The sequence below is a fragment of the Argiope bruennichi genome, chromosome 9, assembly GCF_947563725.1.
Source record: "Argiope bruennichi chromosome 9, qqArgBrue1.1, whole genome shotgun sequence".
Lineage (NCBI taxonomy): Eukaryota > Metazoa > Arthropoda > Arachnida > Araneae > Araneidae > Argiope > Argiope bruennichi.
The window spans coordinates 77,266,992-77,285,340 of NC_079159.1; the positions used below are offsets into that span (position 1 = coordinate 77,266,992).

General features: G+C 30.9%; 1 protein-coding gene across 2 annotated transcripts in view; it reads right to left on the reverse strand.

The window, feature by feature from the left end:
• Nucleotides 1-18,349, reverse strand: part of LOC129983700 (tyrosine-protein phosphatase 10D-like) — a 175,415-nt gene that overhangs the window by 63,711 nt on the left and 93,355 nt on the right. For both annotated transcript variants that reach the window (XR_008785438.1, XM_056093287.1), the window contains exons 4-10: nt 17,083-17,367; nt 14,262-14,537; nt 11,895-11,995; nt 11,382-11,550; nt 7,290-7,553; nt 7,059-7,202; nt 673-798 (exon numbers count right to left, since the gene is read on the reverse strand). Coding sequence is in view for 1 of the 2 variants with exons in the window: in XM_056093287.1 (XP_055949262.1) it covers nt 673-798; nt 7,059-7,202; nt 7,290-7,553; nt 11,382-11,550; nt 11,895-11,995; nt 14,262-14,537; nt 17,083-17,367 (1,365 nt within the window). In the remaining variant the exon portion in view is untranslated. The remainder of the gene's footprint in view (nt 1-672; nt 799-7,058; nt 7,203-7,289; nt 7,554-11,381; nt 11,551-11,894; nt 11,996-14,261; nt 14,538-17,082; nt 17,368-18,349) is intronic.

Genomic DNA, 18,349 nt, shown 5'->3' on the forward strand with positions numbered 1-18,349 from the left:
TAGACGGATTTCGATTACCAAATTTGGTAAAAATATGTAAATTTAAACAAAAGATTACAAATCAAATTTCACTCTTCGATTTTGTCCCATTTTTGAATTATCATATCTCAGAGAAAGAGAGGGGGTGGTGTGAGGTGTTTCATAACTTCAAGGGAAAAAAAAAGATTTCCGGGCTAACAAATTCTAAAACATGAAACATTTTCTAAATTTTGAGTTGAACCATATGCCAAAAAGTCTTTTGAAAATTACAGTACTTTCTCGTTGTACATAAACGGGAAAGAAAAAAAAATCAAATAAAATTTCATTTGCAGGAAATTTTTAAATCTTGAGTTTTTTAATACCTATTTAACCCTTTCTAGTATGTTTTCTATCAAATTCATCAATATTTGTTTGAATAATGTGAATTGTCATAAGTTCTGACAAATTTTTCAATAAAACGAAACTTGGATGCTTCAGTTCTTTATTCTATACAAAATGGTGTGTCTTGATTTGTTACTTAATTATTAATTAACCAAATTAATTACTTAATCAAATTAAATTTATCTAAAATGCCAAATGAATCACTTTTCTTAAGCCAATTTCAATCCTAAAATTAATTTAATATACTTTAACTAGAAAAAAATGGCCCTTTAAAGAGATAACTCAATTTCTATAACTAAAAAATTTACTTACACATTGTCTGCTCGATTTCTTCGGCTTCCAAGCTCTCTATTTTATTGCTGACGCTCGTCACTTGAACCGAGTACCTTTCTCCGGGCACCAGATCTTTGATCTCGCAGGACGTGGTGTTCACGAAACCTAATCAAGAGAGAAGGAATTAGTCGGGGTGGACAATTAATTCGCCATCCATGCGCGATCTCCCCAGAATTCTCAAGGACAATCCCAAAGAAAGTGCCTTAAAGAGACATTTGAATATGTATGAATGACAGGAATAACTCAACATGCGTTCAGACGCAGAAATCCGGGCGCGAATCTGTGATGCAATTTCTTGTGAATCCGAAGAAACTCAGTAGAAGTATGTTCATTAGTATGTGAAAGAATTCTGCGAATCTAATGTGCAAGAATATTTGGTTTGGTTAGTTATAATTAACTTGTGAAATAAAAATAAATCGGTAATTTTTGCCATTTTAATTGAAGTTCTTTCGCAATAAAGAATCTCATATGGATAATCAATCAATCATGCTTTTTTCTCTTTCCAAACTAAGGAAACTTATTTCTTCGGAATTGTTAAAAACTCTCTTCATTATGGAGATCGTAATTTTTAAATTAAATATTAAAAACCCAACAGAGTAATGCTTATTTTTTATTGATATCTATAATTTTATATGAAGAACCAAATATATGCATATTGATTAAGTTTAAATAACAGAAGTCTGTTCATTTTCCAGAGCAGTTAAGCGTAACTCTCTCAAAATGTTAAAAACTATTTTTTAAAGTGATTACAATTTCTAATAATATACTCGAAAAAATCATTAAACTAATATTCGTTTCTCAGTAATATGTTTCGTTTCATTAAAAAAATAATTACAAGTTTATTGATGAGATTTATATGTTAAAAGCAACTCACTTTTATTTTTTAGAGCTCAGGAACGTAATTTCTTTGAAATTCGAAAAAATGTTTCTTTTGCGTGAAATTTGCATTCTTTTCACCAAATACTTAAAAAAAGGAACACCAATACGATAGAATCCATAATTAAAAGTTCAGTGAATAAGCTTTATGCGAAAGCACGCAGTGTAACGAATTTATTTATAATATATTCGTAAGTGGCTAAATTACCCATCTTTGAGAATACCAAAAATACGTATTCATAAAACAAGGGATTTTACTAATCGCATTATACGGGGAACTATCGAGCAATAAGGGAATAATTTTACGAAGATAATATGTTAATACGATATTTCATTTTAATCTTTTATCCATTATAATTTTTCTAAGATTAATCTTTTAACCCTTTATAATTTTTCTAAGACTAACATAAGAAAATATTTAGTATAGTCCACATAATGAATCTGTGATCCTAGATTGGAAATCTTGGAAAATCTCACAATTCCTTAATGCAAAGGTAGATAATTTAAGCATATATCTAAAAGAAGAGCTCAAATCTGAGGAGGGTGTTCTGTTAGTGATATAAAAATTTAGACTGTGATAAGATGTTATCTGACTTTGTAAAATTAGGTTACTTTTCTCCGAAACTTCATTCTTTATTAGATACAAAATTAATTGACAAATGAGATAAAAGACTATTAAATTTTGTTTCAATAGAAGAAAAAAATAGTATTTTGTAATTGAACGCCAATAAAGAAAAACTACCTGACAAAGAAGAAATAGTCATAAATATAGTGACGTAAGGAGGATAAATTGTCTCCAGTGCCGTGTATGAGTTTCCAGCAAAATAAATGCGGTAATGTTATGTCTGTCTACACGGCGCCTCTTGACATTTTAGAAGAGACGGTCACTCAGGAACATATATATCTCTTCTTATTGCTGTGCCACTGAATAGATCAGATTACCATTTAAAGGCACTAAAATAGTTTTGCTGTAAATCCAACGTTGTAGCAAGTACGAATGACACCAGGTGCAAAACAAGACTCTCCGTTTCTCAACATATGCGACTTTAAACCAGAGGTTCCCAAACTTTTTTTTCTCGTGGACCACTTTCAAAGTTTTACTATTTTCGGTAGACCCCGTGCTGCTACATTTCTACTGTATTCCCAAAACTCCTAAAAAATATCACCCTAATTTGGGGGTGTTAAGAAGAAAAAAAAAAAAGGAGCACATTTTCTTGTGTCCTATTTATTAAAATAATACTTATGGTTATACAAAATTATAAACATTTATTATTACAAACAATTAACAATTGACAAAAAATCAACAATGAACTCTGAAATGTAAATCAACAATAAAAAATAGTCCTACTTTTAATGAGACGGATGTACTTGATGAATTGACAGCAAATTATCAATATTTGGCTTCAGATTTGTAAGAAGTAATCTCAAATCTCCCCGTTCTGTGATGTTCAATCTGCTCCTTTTTTTTGTTAACAGTTTGGTAACGGCACTAAAACTTCTTTCGACAAGATATGACGAGGGAAACGCTATCAAAACTTTTCACGCAATTTCCCACAGCCCAGGATATTTTTCGGGGATTTCTGCCTGCAGCCAAAATGTTTGATAGCCTTTTTTAAATTTACCTAGTGAATGATGCTACCTGCCTACGTTGATAGGTAAATCCAAGCCAAAATTTTTGTTCTTTATTATGAAAACCAGAAAATTTTTCGTGGACCCCCGTGTGGTCTCCTATGGACCACTTTGGGAACCTATGCTTTAAACAATAAAACAAATGCAGTAATTTAAGGTGATCATAAAGTCTTGTTTTGATTACAAAAAATCACTGCGAAGGCACCATTGAATGTAATATTGTAAAAATGTTTCTACGAAATAGTCGGATTCTTCATTCTTTTAGTGCAATAAATAATGCAATCATTGCAGAAATAATGAATTTGAATTTGATTGTTATTAAAATGGTGTTAACAAAGAAAAAAGTTTTGAAGTGTTCTTTAACTCTATGATTTAAAATCGTCAGGTTTGGGGAAACATGCAAGTTATAATGTTTGAAACGATAATTGAAGTTAGAATCATAGAAGCTGCCTGTGTCTAATATCAGAGGCTAAATGTTGGACAATACTTGGCGGGAATTGAAATACCGCTTTGATATTTTTCGAGTTACCAAGTGTGCTCACATAGAACTTTACTGACGTAAGTGGGTTTATTTACAATTTTATTAGTCTTTACAATATACAGAAACAATCTTATGCCAAATTATAATAGTTTTTTAACATAATTATTCATAAGCAAAGAAAGATTTTGTGATCCTTTTATTTTATTTATGCGACATCTCTTAAAAGAGACAGTTTGTATTTTTATATCCTTATCGCCAGCCTTTACACCTTCGAATGACCGCCAAACTCATCAGATTTATCAGAGGTTTACAATATAGTAATTGTCTCTTTTTTTTGGTAAAAAAAAATTACCTTTAATGTTACTTTTTTCACCAATTCAATATTCGGCGTCACTAGGACGTCAGGTAATGAATGCATTTACATTGTTCTTCAGTTTTTATTTATTTATTTACAATACAAAAAAATAATTACAAGTTTATTGATGAGATTTATATGTTAAAAGCAACTCACTTTTATTTTTTAGAGCTCAGGAACGTAATTTCTTTGAAATTCGAAAAAATGTTTCTTTTGCGTGAAATTTGCATTCTTTTCACCAAATACTTAAAAAAAGGAACACCAATACGATAGAATCCATAATTAAAAGTTCAGTGAATAAGCTTTATGCGAAAGCACGCAGTGTAACGAATTTATTTATAATATATTCGTAAGTGGCTAAATTACCCATCTTTGAGAATACCAAAAATACGTATTCATAAAACAAGGGATTTTACTAATCGCATTATACGGGGAACTATCGAGCAATAAGGGAATAATTTTACGAAGATAATATGTTAATACGATATTTCATTTTAATCTTTTATCCATTATAATTTTTCTAAGATTAATCTTTTAACCCTTTATAATTTTTCTAAGACTAACATAAGAAAATATTTAGTATAGTCCACATAATGAATCTGTGATCCTAGATTGGAAATCTTGGAAAATCTCACAATTCCTTAATGCAAAGGTAGATAATTTAAGCATATATCTAAAAGAAGAGCTCAAATCTGAGGAGGGTGTTCTGTTAGTGATATAAAAATTTAGACTGTGATAAGATGTTATCTGACTTTGTAAAATTAGGTTACTTTTCTCCGAAACTTCATTCTTTATTAGATACAAAATTAATTGACAAATGAGATAAAAGACTATTAAATTTTGTTTCAATAGAAGAAAAAAATAGTATTTTGTAATTGAACGCCAATAAAGAAAAACTACCTGACAAAGAAGAAATAGTCATAAATATAGTGACGTAAGGAGGATAAATTGTCTCCAGTGCCGTGTATGAGTTTCCAGCAAAATAAATGCGGTAATGTTATGTCTGTCTACACGGCGCCTCTTGACATTTTAGAAGAGACGGTCACTCAGGAACATATATATCTCTTCTTATTGCTGTGCCACTGAATAGATCAGATTACCATTTAAAGGCACTAAAATAGTTTTGCTGTAAATCCAACGTTGTAGCAAGTACGAATGACACCAGGTGCAAAACAAGACTCTCCGTTTCTCAACATATGCGACTTTAAACCAGAGGTTCCCAAACTTTTTTTTCTCGTGGACCACTTTCAAAGTTTTACTATTTTCGGTAGACCCCGTGCTGCTACATTTCTACTGTATTCCCAAAACTCCTAAAAAATATCACCCTAATTTGGGGGTGTTAAGAAGAAAAAAAAAAAAGGAGCACATTTTCTTGTGTCCTATTTATTAAAATAATACTTATGGTTATACAAAATTATAAACATTTATTATTACAAACAATTAACAATTGACAAAAAATCAACAATGAACTCTGAAATGTAAATCAACAATAAAAAATAGTCCTACTTTTAATGAGACGGATGTACTTGATGAATTGACAGCAAATTATCAATATTTGGCTTCAGATTTGTAAGAAGTAATCTCAAATCTCCCCGTTCTGTGATGTTCAATCTGCTCCTTTTTTTTGTTAACAGTTTGGTAACGGCACTAAAACTTCTTTCGACAAGATATGACGAGGGAAACGCTATCAAAACTTTTCACGCAATTTCCCACAGCCCAGGATATTTTTCGGGGATTTCTGCCTGCAGCCAAAATGTTTGATAGCCTTTTTTAAATTTACCTAGTGAATGATGCTACCTGCCTACGTTGATAGGTAAATCCAAGCCAAAATTTTTGTTCTTTATTATGAAAACCAGAAAATTTTTCGTGGACCCCCGTGTGGTCTCCTATGGACCACTTTGGGAACCTATGCTTTAAACAATAAAACAAATGCAGTAATTTAAGGTGATCATAAAGTCTTGTTTTGATTACAAAAAATCACTGCGAAGGCACCATTGAATGTAATATTGTAAAAATGTTTCTACGAAATAGTCGGATTCTTCATTCTTTTAGTGCAATAAATAATGCAATCATTGCAGAAATAATGAATTTGAATTTGATTGTTATTAAAATGGTGTTAACAAAGAAAAAAGTTTTGAAGTGTTCTTTAACTCTATGATTTAAAATCGTCAGGTTTGGGGAAACATGCAAGTTATAATGTTTGAAACGATAATTGAAGTTAGAATCATAGAAGCTGCCTGTGTCTAATATCAGAGGCTAAATGTTGGACAATACTTGGCGGGAATTGAAATACCGCTTTGATATTTTTCGAGTTACCAAGTGTGCTCACATAGAACTTTACTGACGTAAGTGGGTTTATTTACAATTTTATTAGTCTTTACAATATACAGAAACAATCTTATGCCAAATTATAATAGTTTTTTAACATAATTATTCATAAGCAAAGAAAGATTTTGTGATCCTTTTATTTTATTTATGCGACATCTCTTAAAAGAGACAGTTTGTATTTTTATATCCTTATCGCCAGCCTTTACACCTTCGAATGACCGCCAAACTCATCAGATTTATCAGAGGTTTACAATATAGTAATTGTCTCTTTTTTTTGGTAAAAAAAAATTACCTTTAATGTTACTTTTTTCACCAATTCAATATTCGGCGTCACTAGGACGTCAGGTAATGAATGCATTTACATTGTTCTTCAGTTTTTATTTATTTATTTATTGCAATTTTTTTCCATTAAAAAAAGACATTTTATAATAAGATTATGATTAAAGTATAAAAATAACAGTGTTTATTACAGTATTTTTACAGATATTTTTCCAAAAGCCCCCCCCCCTCCCCCAAAAAAGTAATTTTTATTGTTTCTTTTTATATAAATTACCGAAAGACACCAATTAACATTTCTCATCTCGAATAGTCGAACAATGACGTCAGTTCGCGGCTACTGCCAAGGAATAAAAATCAAAAGCACCCATAAATTACAAAAAGAATCGTAAAGAAAAACAAAAATGAAGCGCTTCTAACCCATTTGTCTCCAAAACGCTGATCCAACAGGTTGGTATCTTACATTAAAGTGATCATACAAAGAACCCGATGGTGCTGTCCACACAATGATCATGTTCGTGTTGCTGGCCTTGACTACTTGAAGACCTCGAGGCTTCAGTGGAGCTATAACGAAAAATGCAGATTTGTCAAGATTTATCAGAGGACATTATAAATTAGATTTAAACCACAAAAAGAAAAAAAAAGACTTACGAATGGTTTGGAAATAGGAATGTGGTTCGCTCCAGAGGTTAAAGCTGATGGCATACACCTTGATCTCATATCCGGCTCCCGGGAAGAGGTCTTCGAGGACCAGCCAGTTGCGGCCGATTATCTTCTCTTGTAAGTATCGTGTGTCGTTGCGGATGTACATGATCGAATATTGGTCCTGGCGACTGGTTACATCAGACTTCCATGTCAGATTCCAACCACCTGATTCAGATGGCAGAAGAGATTCGATAACAGGAGAAGATGGTTCTGAAAAATAAGTGTGCTCAGTTAGCCATAAGCTTACATTGATCCTATTTTAACTATGAAATGTATTTCTGATCGTGAACGCTTTAGAATCACAGCGGATAGCAGGATGGTGCAATTGTGTTCGTTACTGTTAATGCGCGTGTGTGTGTATGTGTGTGTTTGTATATATGTGTGTGTGTATATATATGTGTGTGTGTGTGTGTGTGTGCATTTTGTCTCATTACTATTAATCTGTGAGTGCGTGCGTGCGTGCGTGCGTGTGATTACTCCCATAACTATTAATGTGTGTATGTGTGTGTATTTTGTCTCATTACTATTAATCTGTGCGTGCGTGTGTGTGTGTGATTAGTCCCATAACTGTTAATGTGTGTGTATTTTGTCTCATTACTATTAATCTATGAGTGCGTGCGTGCGTGCGTGTGTGTGATTAGTCCCATAACTATTAATGTGTGCATGTGTGTGTATTTTGTCTCATTACTATTAATGTGTGTATGTGTGTGTATTTTGTCTCATTACTATTAATCTGTGCATGCGTGTGTGTGTGTGTTCAGTCTCGAGACTATTAAAGTGTGCGTGGGTGTGTGCGCGCGTATGTGTGTGTGTGTGTGTTTATTCTCGTTACTATTAATGTGTATGAATCCGAGACAACGATACTTGATAGATCAATCTTTGATCCTTGTTATCAGTAAAGTTTTAAAATTGTGTCTTTTTACACTTTTTTATCATAAAATTTGACTTAAAATGCTACCTGATATCCACAATGAGAGAAGCTACCTGGGCCTACTGGATGACTCAGCAAACAACCAAAATAAAGTATAACTTTTTTCAGCAATAAAATTATTTTTGATATACAAGAGTAAAATGCTTATTTATTTATTATTTAGATTTAAGGGATATTAAGTTAAATTTAAAATTGCGACCTTTTTTTAAGATACTCTGCACGCTAGTGAAATTAATTGCATAATGACTTGTAACATATTTTCCTATTTTTAATAGAATGATTTCGTCTACTTTAAGATGAGATATACTTTAAATGCAGAAAGAAAATCAGATGCACTTTCATATAAAAATTATTCTTAGAAACATTTCTATGATATTGTGTTATCTAAAAGATGCTCCTTTCAGAAGCTTTGGGAAAGTATGTAACATATTATACAATTGACATTTCCACTATTTTGATAAAATCTGTGAATTTTATTTCTATGGGGAAAGCTTTTCAAAATTATCGAGATGATTAAGTTTATAGAAGAGTTTGGATATTTTCGAGAGGAAATCCCCCAGATTGTTGAAAAGCCCAAATAAACTGATAAAGAACAATTCTTCACTAATGACCGAAATGCAGATCTTGTCAAATAAAAATTAAAAAAAATATTATTATTATTCTAAAAAATATTGCTAACTTTTTTTGTTTTATTGCTGTTCTTATTTTAATTTTACTGCGTAGTAACTTCTCGTCTTTATCTATTATTTTAAAATAAGGGATATGTGGTTGTTTCATATTGTTCAGTTTCAGTATTATTAAAAGGGGAAGACAGTTTCAGTCATGGTCACTTTTGAATGATTTAAAAAAAGAGAAAAAATGAAAAGAAATTTGAAAATAGAATATCATTTTGATCTACAATACATATAGTGTGAAAACTTTTAAGCGTCATATAGACATGTCGTTTTGAGGTAATTAAAGGCTGAGTAACGTGTTAGTTTGTTTAATTAAATGAAATGAAATAAAGGTAAGTTTTGAAAACTAAACTGCTATCATTTTAATTTAGATCTATTAGTTGTGAACTGCAACGGCATGATGTGGAACTGAGTCGACATTCCCTTTAAAATTTCTATATTACACGTTTTAGAATATACTTGATCCCAAGTCCACATACATGTTAGAGCTTCAAAAAAATTGTGTCTCGAAATTAATGTCATCCGGTCCGAAAATGAGACTACGTCAGCATATATATATATATATATATTCTTGGGTTTTTAAAAAAGTGATTTCTTTCAATTTTATAAAAATATTACCGTTGAGATATTTTTTTTTTTGTGAATCTGTGACATATAACGTATTAAGTATCAGAATGCTATTTCCTTACTAAATAGTTATAGGCTATATCTTCACCAAAATAATCATTTATTAATAATATTTTACTCCAGAAATTTCGTTTTTTATATTTCAAGAAGGAATTAAAAATAATGTTTATCAGCATGAATGATGTATGTTATATATTCATTCATGTAATTATATTCATTTAAAAATAATGATGTTACATATTCAATATTTGTTATTATATTCATTCTCAAAATAATTATAATAGCATATTCTTTTTCATATTATTTCTATAAAATAGATAATATCATCTTCTTTTATTTAATTTGTTATATCGAATAATTATAATATAATTCTCTAAATTACTTAATTAGTAAAAATAACAATGATTGAAATAAAATGGATAATCATGCAATTAATGCATTAACAATAAAAAACTTATAATAACATATTCTTTTTCACTTTATTTCTATAAAATAGATAATATCATCTTCTTTTATTTAATTTGTTATATCGAATAAATTATATTATAATTCTCTAAATTACTTAATTAGTAAAAATAACAATGATTGAAATAATTGTATTGCAACTTTTTACATACTGATTACAGTTACTTAAAAATATTGCTTTTGGTTGATATTTATTGGTTCTGGAATCGCTAAAAAATGTTGCATCAGACTAACGATAATGGGTAAAACTAATTATGTTTAAAGTTTAACCTCAAAACCGACAAGTCGCTCTTCTCCATGGAGTCAAGGTAGCCTCCTACTCGAAATGAGATCATCACCGTGGATACTTCCAATAAATAAGCTGACGGAAACATTAAAGATAAGCAGAAGTGTCACGTTTTGGCAATAAGTTTATGGCAGTTCCTCTTGCATCTCAACTCGAAATTAATGGATTATTTATTCTTAAAAATTTATGTAAAGAAGTATTTTTATAAATAAAAACAGCCATTATGTGGTTTGTAAGAACATAAAATACACCAACGCTTTAAAAATGGACCAATCTTAGAGCAAGAGTATGGAAGGTCATTATAGTGGCATTTCCATTACAAGAAAAATGCAAATAAAAGATTAAAATATCATTTCAAGATCTATATTTCAAAGTAAAACACAGCATATCTAAGAAATTGAAATGTCTATATATGAAAATCCTCCAGTTGTAGCTCAGTCTACTAATCAAATATGAATTAAAATTTTCTATTCATAAAAAAAAAATTCTGGAAATGTTGAGTGAGCGTGAGGCATCGGCAAAAGAGAAACAAGATTTCTCAGTATAAAATAGCATGCGTGACCTACACACGTTCATATTAAAACAACACTAAATTTTAGTTCAGGTAGGGGGGATCATGTTTTTTAGTGAGGTTAACTGTCTGCATTTCATTATTTATTTGAAGGTAACATAGATTTATTTCCTAAAAGTGCTGATGCAGCGTGGATTTCATTTATTTGTTCCAATCACACGCGGGTAGACAGCATTAAATAAAATCTTAAGTAAAATTAATAAAATAAATCTTAAATCAAATCTTTTGGCAACTTATTTGGAGCCTCAAACTTACTGTCTCCAAAAAATTTCCTCGGAAACTTTTATTGGAAAACCTTACATGTGTGATTCAATCTTCATATTCCCCGTAGATTTATAAATCTTGAAATGCAATTATACGTTGGCAACAAACAATCTTCTGATGTAACCATCACATTTATTAAAAAGAAGGCACACTTATATAGATCTATTTTATGAAAATTTTTATTTTACGATTCCTCAGGGGACTGATATGGTTTCCTTACTGGTTGGTTGAAAGACGACCGTCGGTTCGCTGGAGATCTTCTTGCTGACGGCGGACACGCTGATGGAGTAGTTCCTGCCAGGCAGTAGAGATGTCAAGTTGATGCTGGTGTTCTGCACCACGAGCAAACTGCCTCCACTGTTAAAGGCCTCCATGTCATTGTATTTCACCTGAAACATACAAATTTGTGCCATATGCGTGAAAATAGGTTCTGCAACAACTACTGGCAATGTTTTACCTTCGATTCGCATGTATACTTCAACAGTATAGTGCGTTTTAGGGTTTGATTAAAAAGTTGATAGAGGTTTATAATATTGATATAAAGACCACATATGAAAACCTTCTTTTTGTTTTAATTCATAGCATTTTTCACTCACTGTGTTCATTTTGTATGTAAAAATTAAGTATTTAAATTCGCTTATTTAGTTTTTAAGCAAAGCGTCCTCAAGCACATGAATAGACATATCAACAGACATATTAATAATTGGTCCCCATACTAATACAATAAACTTACTCTGTAGGAGTCTTGAGTGCTATTTTTTGCTGGCTCCCATGCCACTAAGATATCCCCAACATGTTCAGAAGATGAGCTCGTAATTCGTACAGGTAGAGGTCCTGAAAAACATTTCAATATTTATACAAATTTCAAATATTGCATATTAAGCATTAAAAGGCGCAATATTCTTACAGCGTTTTAATAATAATAATTTAAAAAAAACGCCCGTAAAATTTTTTACATCTTGCTAATAGTTTTAGAGATCAACATTCTGTTCTTTAATAGGGAAATCTAATAAGTTAAATAAGCTGTTAAAAATATTTTTAGCAAAAACTTTATAGATAAAATGTTCCCTCCAGAGAAAAATAATTCCTCGCAAGTTAACAAAGTAGAGTCACGGAGAACAATAATTTTTATGTCTGTCTTCATATTCAAATGAAGAAAAGTTAAAACATGGATACCAATATCATAATATGAACCATTTTAAACTTGTTAAATGATTTTAAATTGAAGTTTCCATAAATTACACATCTTTTTTTCATTGTAATTCCTTATTATTCTTTTTCAAAACTATCGCCGAGAAGAATTCCGTTAAAATCAGTTGCTTATTTATTGTTGATTATTGCTTCAGTTCATTGCCCATTTTCACATTCTGAGATGGATATAGACTGTTTCGAAGGAAGTTGGGGCCGTAAAATCTTTGCTCCAGAATGAGGGTAGCGAAAAAGAAAATATTAAGTAAATTATCTCTAGAGTTGCATTTGATTCCTCTTGAATATGAAAAAATCGCTGATTCATAATAAGGATCCTTTGGATCAGTTGGTTATTTATTGTTGATTATTGCTTCGGTTCATTGCCCATTTTCACATTCTGACATGGATATAGACATGGATATCCAAATCCTGCCTGATTTGTATTCGTTACATACGAATACATTTTTTGTACTAAAGACATTAAAAACAAGAAAATATTGCGTTGATAAACACTTACAGACATTTTATCATACATAAGGTATCCCAAATAAATTTACTGTCTACGGCGCACATATTTTTCGCAATGTTACTCTTAGCTATAACTTTGCCAATGCGACCTGCCATTAAGGCACATGGATTTATCTGACTGACCAGACTGCCGCTACAGCAACACTGGTGGGAAATAAGTTTTAATCTTAAGAGTATCGTCAGCCACGGTACAACCCTTCCCGTTGGAAGCACGACCCGCCATTGTAGGAGGTAGCTGACACCTACTCACCCAGATTGCGAGAACTAATCATCATGCTGAGAGCTTCTCGTCCTCATATCTGAGGTGCCCCCCCGGTGGGAGCAATGCAGTTTGTAATCCCATCCATTAATTAACGATAGAGTGAACTACGAGACAGCTTAAGTAAATAATAGAAACTCTAAAAAGTACAAAATTTTCCAAAAGAGTTTTTTTTTTTTTAAATGCACAATTGTTCAACATAGTTGTATCTTAACATTTCAGTACCGTCTTGAACTTGTGGCACATGGATGCATTCTTTCTTACCATTTAGTAAGCACAATTTTTCTAAATTCTTCTGTGTAAACTAGTAACACGAGAAGGATCAGAAATGCAATCGCAATGGCAAGGTTTGACAAATATTGTTGTAAATTTACTACAGAAGTAAACTTTGTAACTGAATTACTGCTTTGTTGTCGATCTTTGGTTTTTGAATTATTGTTTAGTAATGAGTTGAGCTATTATATATACGTTTACATGATATGCAATACACCAGATAATGTTGCTGGAAAATATGAGCCTAAATTGATTGGCAATATATATGCGATTTACAATTTTACGGATTGACAAAATATTTATTATGGGTGTTAGATATATTTATCCTCGGGGCTGGGTAAGGTCGACTCAGCCTTTTATCTCTTCAGTGAGTCGATAAATTGAGAACCAAGCATGCTTGGAACTAAACACTGGGGGGTTCGCGTTAGGCTGCCCACCTGACCGGGACATATGCCATGCACCCCAGGGCCCTTGGTCATGAAAGCAGACATAGGCACTGTAGGCCTTGGCCCACATGGGCTGTTAACTTAGTTTAGTTTTAGTTATATATATTTATTTGTATGTACTTACAGTGTATATGTTATATATATTTACACATTTATTACATATATTTAAATCAACTAATCAAAATGATAATATAAAATATATGCAATTAGTTTTATCCTTTCAAAGGATGTGTTATCAAAAATTTATTTATTTTAGAGCTATGAAAAGTATAAAACTTGGAAGCTTAATGAATTTATGGTTATGAGCTTAACTAATTTATGGATTTACTAATTATAAACTTATTCATTGTTATAAAAATTCCCCCATTCAAGTCAAATTAACTCACATTGTTGAGTTATCACTTACTTGTGGTAATATTCGCTGTAACCGGCCAGCTTGCAACATTCCCGCTGACCGTCTTGACCACAACTTCGTAAGTCTGTCCGGGTTCAAGTTCTTCATCGAAGGTGACCACTCGCTCTTCATCTTTGTTGATAAGGTATCGGACGGTATTTCGGATACCCAGCGCCACTTGATACCGGTCAAATTCGCAGGGCTTTGTGGGTGGGTCCCACCGGACGTCGAAAGCAAAAGATGCTAAACGTGAAGGATCGTATGTCACGTTGACAGGAGGAAGAGGCACTGTAGAAAAGAAACATTAAAACATGTGGATGTAAATGTGTCAAATTAATAATAAAATGACAAAAAAAAAGATTTAACAATACAAATTATTAGCTATGGAATACCCTCAAAGCGATCTTAATCAAAGTTTTGTATCAATATATTTCTGAAAAACTCTATAGGCTCTTTAGAGTTTTCTCTATAGGCTCTCTCTATGGGCTCTATAGCCAGAACCGGAGATTAAGCTCTGTAGAGGCCCTAAGACAAATTTTGAAATTTTCAGCTTGTCCTTCCCCTCTCACACTTCCTATATACATATTTTATTGATTTTAATTTAAAATTTATATTAGTATTTGAAATATAAATTGAAAAAAAAATCATAATAATATTCTGAAATTTTAATGCCAGTTTATAAAAATTTGAAAATGTTCGAGAATATGACTCTGGCATATAAAATGAAGACCCAAAACTAAATTATTTTGAAAATACTTCATAAGAAAATCGTGAGACCCTCAAAATTTCGTTCTCCAGACAGTTGCTTACTTTTTCTGTTTGATAAATCTGTAATAACTTGAATTTCATAGTAAACAAAAGTTTTTTGTTTTTTTCCATTTATAACCCATAAGTGAATCAGATCAATCATATGAGTTGGTTTAATATGTTATTTTTTTTTAATGTACGAGAATCTGAAATATACGAAAAAAGATTATATCAATTCAAGATTTTGCTTCATTTTTAGACAAATGTCATATTATTTTTTAAATGTTAACTAATATCCCTTTTTGAGCAAAACATTTATTGTATTTATTATTTTTAATGATGATGAAAGTAATATTTCATTAGATACAGCAATGTAAAGAGTGTTCTTTTATTATTTCGATTGAAACTAATTTTAAACAATATTTTTGTGTTATTCGTACAACATTAAATACAAAAAGAATAAAATATATATATATATTTATACACTAAACAATGCCGGCACGGGAAACAAAAAATTACAAGCATTTTCCAAAGTTGAATTTAAAAAAATAACCATTTCTTTCCATTAGTATTCATTCTCCCTGATGCATGTACGGCGAAATTATATAGAATACAAAATAATCTATGATTAAACAAAATAACCGCATGAAAAATCAATACATATATTAGAAATACAAAATGTGAAGAGTTTGAATCTAATTAATTTTCAGCGTTAACAATTAGAAAAGAAATATTTTCCCTCTTCAAATCTTTGTTTAAAAAAATCATTATTAACTATAATATTTTAAATCAATAAGAACCAACATATCACATTCACCTTTTGCTGCTGCCATCTAGGGAAAGACTTATAAACTAATAATACACTTTTCTTTTCCGATACAAATACGACATTTTTAAACAAAAATTTGTACAGAGAAACATTTTAAGTTTACTTATTCATTTAAAAAATACATTTTTTAAAGATTTAATTTAAAATAAAAGCCATTAAGAAACACGTTTCATCCTTTCCGTATAAAAACGAAATGTGTCTTCCCAACGTACGGTGCTTGTGGGAATCATAATTTCTTGCATAGAATAACATCTTCCCAAAATTAAATTTTGGAATATAGTATAGATTGGCTCAGATCTAAAACCATTTTATCCTCATTATAATACAGACTAAGTTTCATCTTGAAACGTACGGAAATTCATACGGACATCAGTCAAAGTAACTCTGTAGCTATATATGCCTAAGCTACTTTGTTAAATTGATTGTAAAAAAGATTGAAATATTTGTTATATAAGTAATCTTATTCGTTTTATTGGAATTCTTTTTACTTTTAATATTCTGAGTAGTATTATAATTTCTAATCTATTTTTATTTTTGGACATATATGCTCATTCGATTTTTATGTTTATTTAATGTTAACAAATTTGTCGTAGATTTATCCCTTGAATGCTTTAAACAAATACCCAAAAATTAAAAAAAATTTTAATACTTCTTAGTGCTCATGGAAATCAAAAAATATAATTTATCTTTTTTAATTCTGTCCCTATTATAAAACTAAATTCCTTCACAGCATATCAATCCTCAATATGACAATTTATTTTCTTCACAAAAAAGAGTTACAGAACACGACAACTTCAAACAAGTTGAAAACCTTTCTTCGAAATACAGAATAATCTTCCTCAAATTATAAAGTATCTCAATGAAATCTGTTGCGATCTGACTTTGAAAAGTTAATCAAATTTCAAAATGATAAGGCGATACACTCTTCCTATCTAAATGCACCATAATTTTATTTAAGTGTTTATACAAAAATTATGTGAGAAAAGTCCGGTATTTCCTTTTTTAGCCTTCAGATTTCTTACTGTAAATATGCAGCAAAAAAACTCAAACGGAGTAGCACCAAATTATTTTAATGCTTTTTTTTCATTATTTTCAAATCAAGCTGTAATAAGAATACTAAGGAATATATTAAACTTACTCATTATCTTATGAATTACTTATTATTTACTTATTCATTATCATTATGAATTAAAATATCAATTTAGATAAAAAAAATTTTGCATAAGAATTCTACATAAGATGGGAAATTGCAAATACCTGTCCTGTATTGAGCCCTGGTAGGTTCACTGATCTGATTCTCACTGACAGTCTGGACGGATATGTTGTAATTCCTTCCTGGTACAAGCCCATAGAAGGCTGCTTGTGCAGGTCCCGGAGGATCTCTTTCTTTGTCCACGAGCAACTCCGACTGGAGGGCATCTTCAGGATCGATGCTTACCCGATATTTGTCGAAGATACCTGAAGGATATGGAGGCTGCCACAGTACCAGAAGAGTGGTCTCGTTTCTAAACCATACGATGAAGCGACCGGGAGTATTTGGCTCTGAAATTTAGATTGAGATATAATGATCAAATGAAATCTTTTTAATTGAATAGTATTTTGCATTCAGTAGCACAGTTAGGATCATCATGAAGATTAAACATTCTTTCCTTAAAGTTGATATATAGAGGACACATTTTATCAAAAATGAAAGAAACGTGTACAAAGGAATAACAATCAAATTCCAGAATAAAAAATTCTGTTGGATTCTATAGTATTTCTAAAGATAGATACACAACTATATTTGTTTACGTACACTTGGACCTATTTCGTCATTTGAATCAGAAGTCTCTCTAGCTATATGCTACGTCAACGTTTACGTAGCCATGGTATAATGTAATGTCAGCGCAGAATCTCTTTAGGCAATTTGTTTTTGATCATTAATGACATTAATCTGAATTAATTTTTCTTATTAATTCAGAAGTGGTTTTATTTTTATTATCGCTAATATTAAAACATTTGGCAATTTTGAGTGTTAGTAGCAGTTTGTAATGAGTATGCATGGTATATTACACAAACTATGGTGTGAATTGGTTGAAAAAAAGATTAAAGTTGAAATTACACCTAGGAATTAAAATTCGGTGATTAAATCACGCAAATACTTTCTTCTATTAAGGATATATGTCACAGTTTATAATAATAGTGAGATAACTAATTTGATTATAATCCTAATCATTATATCGTAAAACCACACAAAACTAATACAAGTCAATGAAATGCAACGTCAAAGAATGAGGCACAGAATATCTACTCTAACGTCAAAAATGAAATTCAGCTAGACTTTTTGTAACGACGCCCACATACTCAATTCTATTATTGTTAACATGAAGTGTTGAAAGCTAAAGTGGGTGGACCAACCAACAATTTTTGGTAAACTCAACTAAGGATCATAGAAAATGGTAAATGTAATTTAAACCAGACTAAATCAAAATAATTTTAAATATCATATACAGAATAGAAGATCCTGTCAAAGGGTTCACTTTAA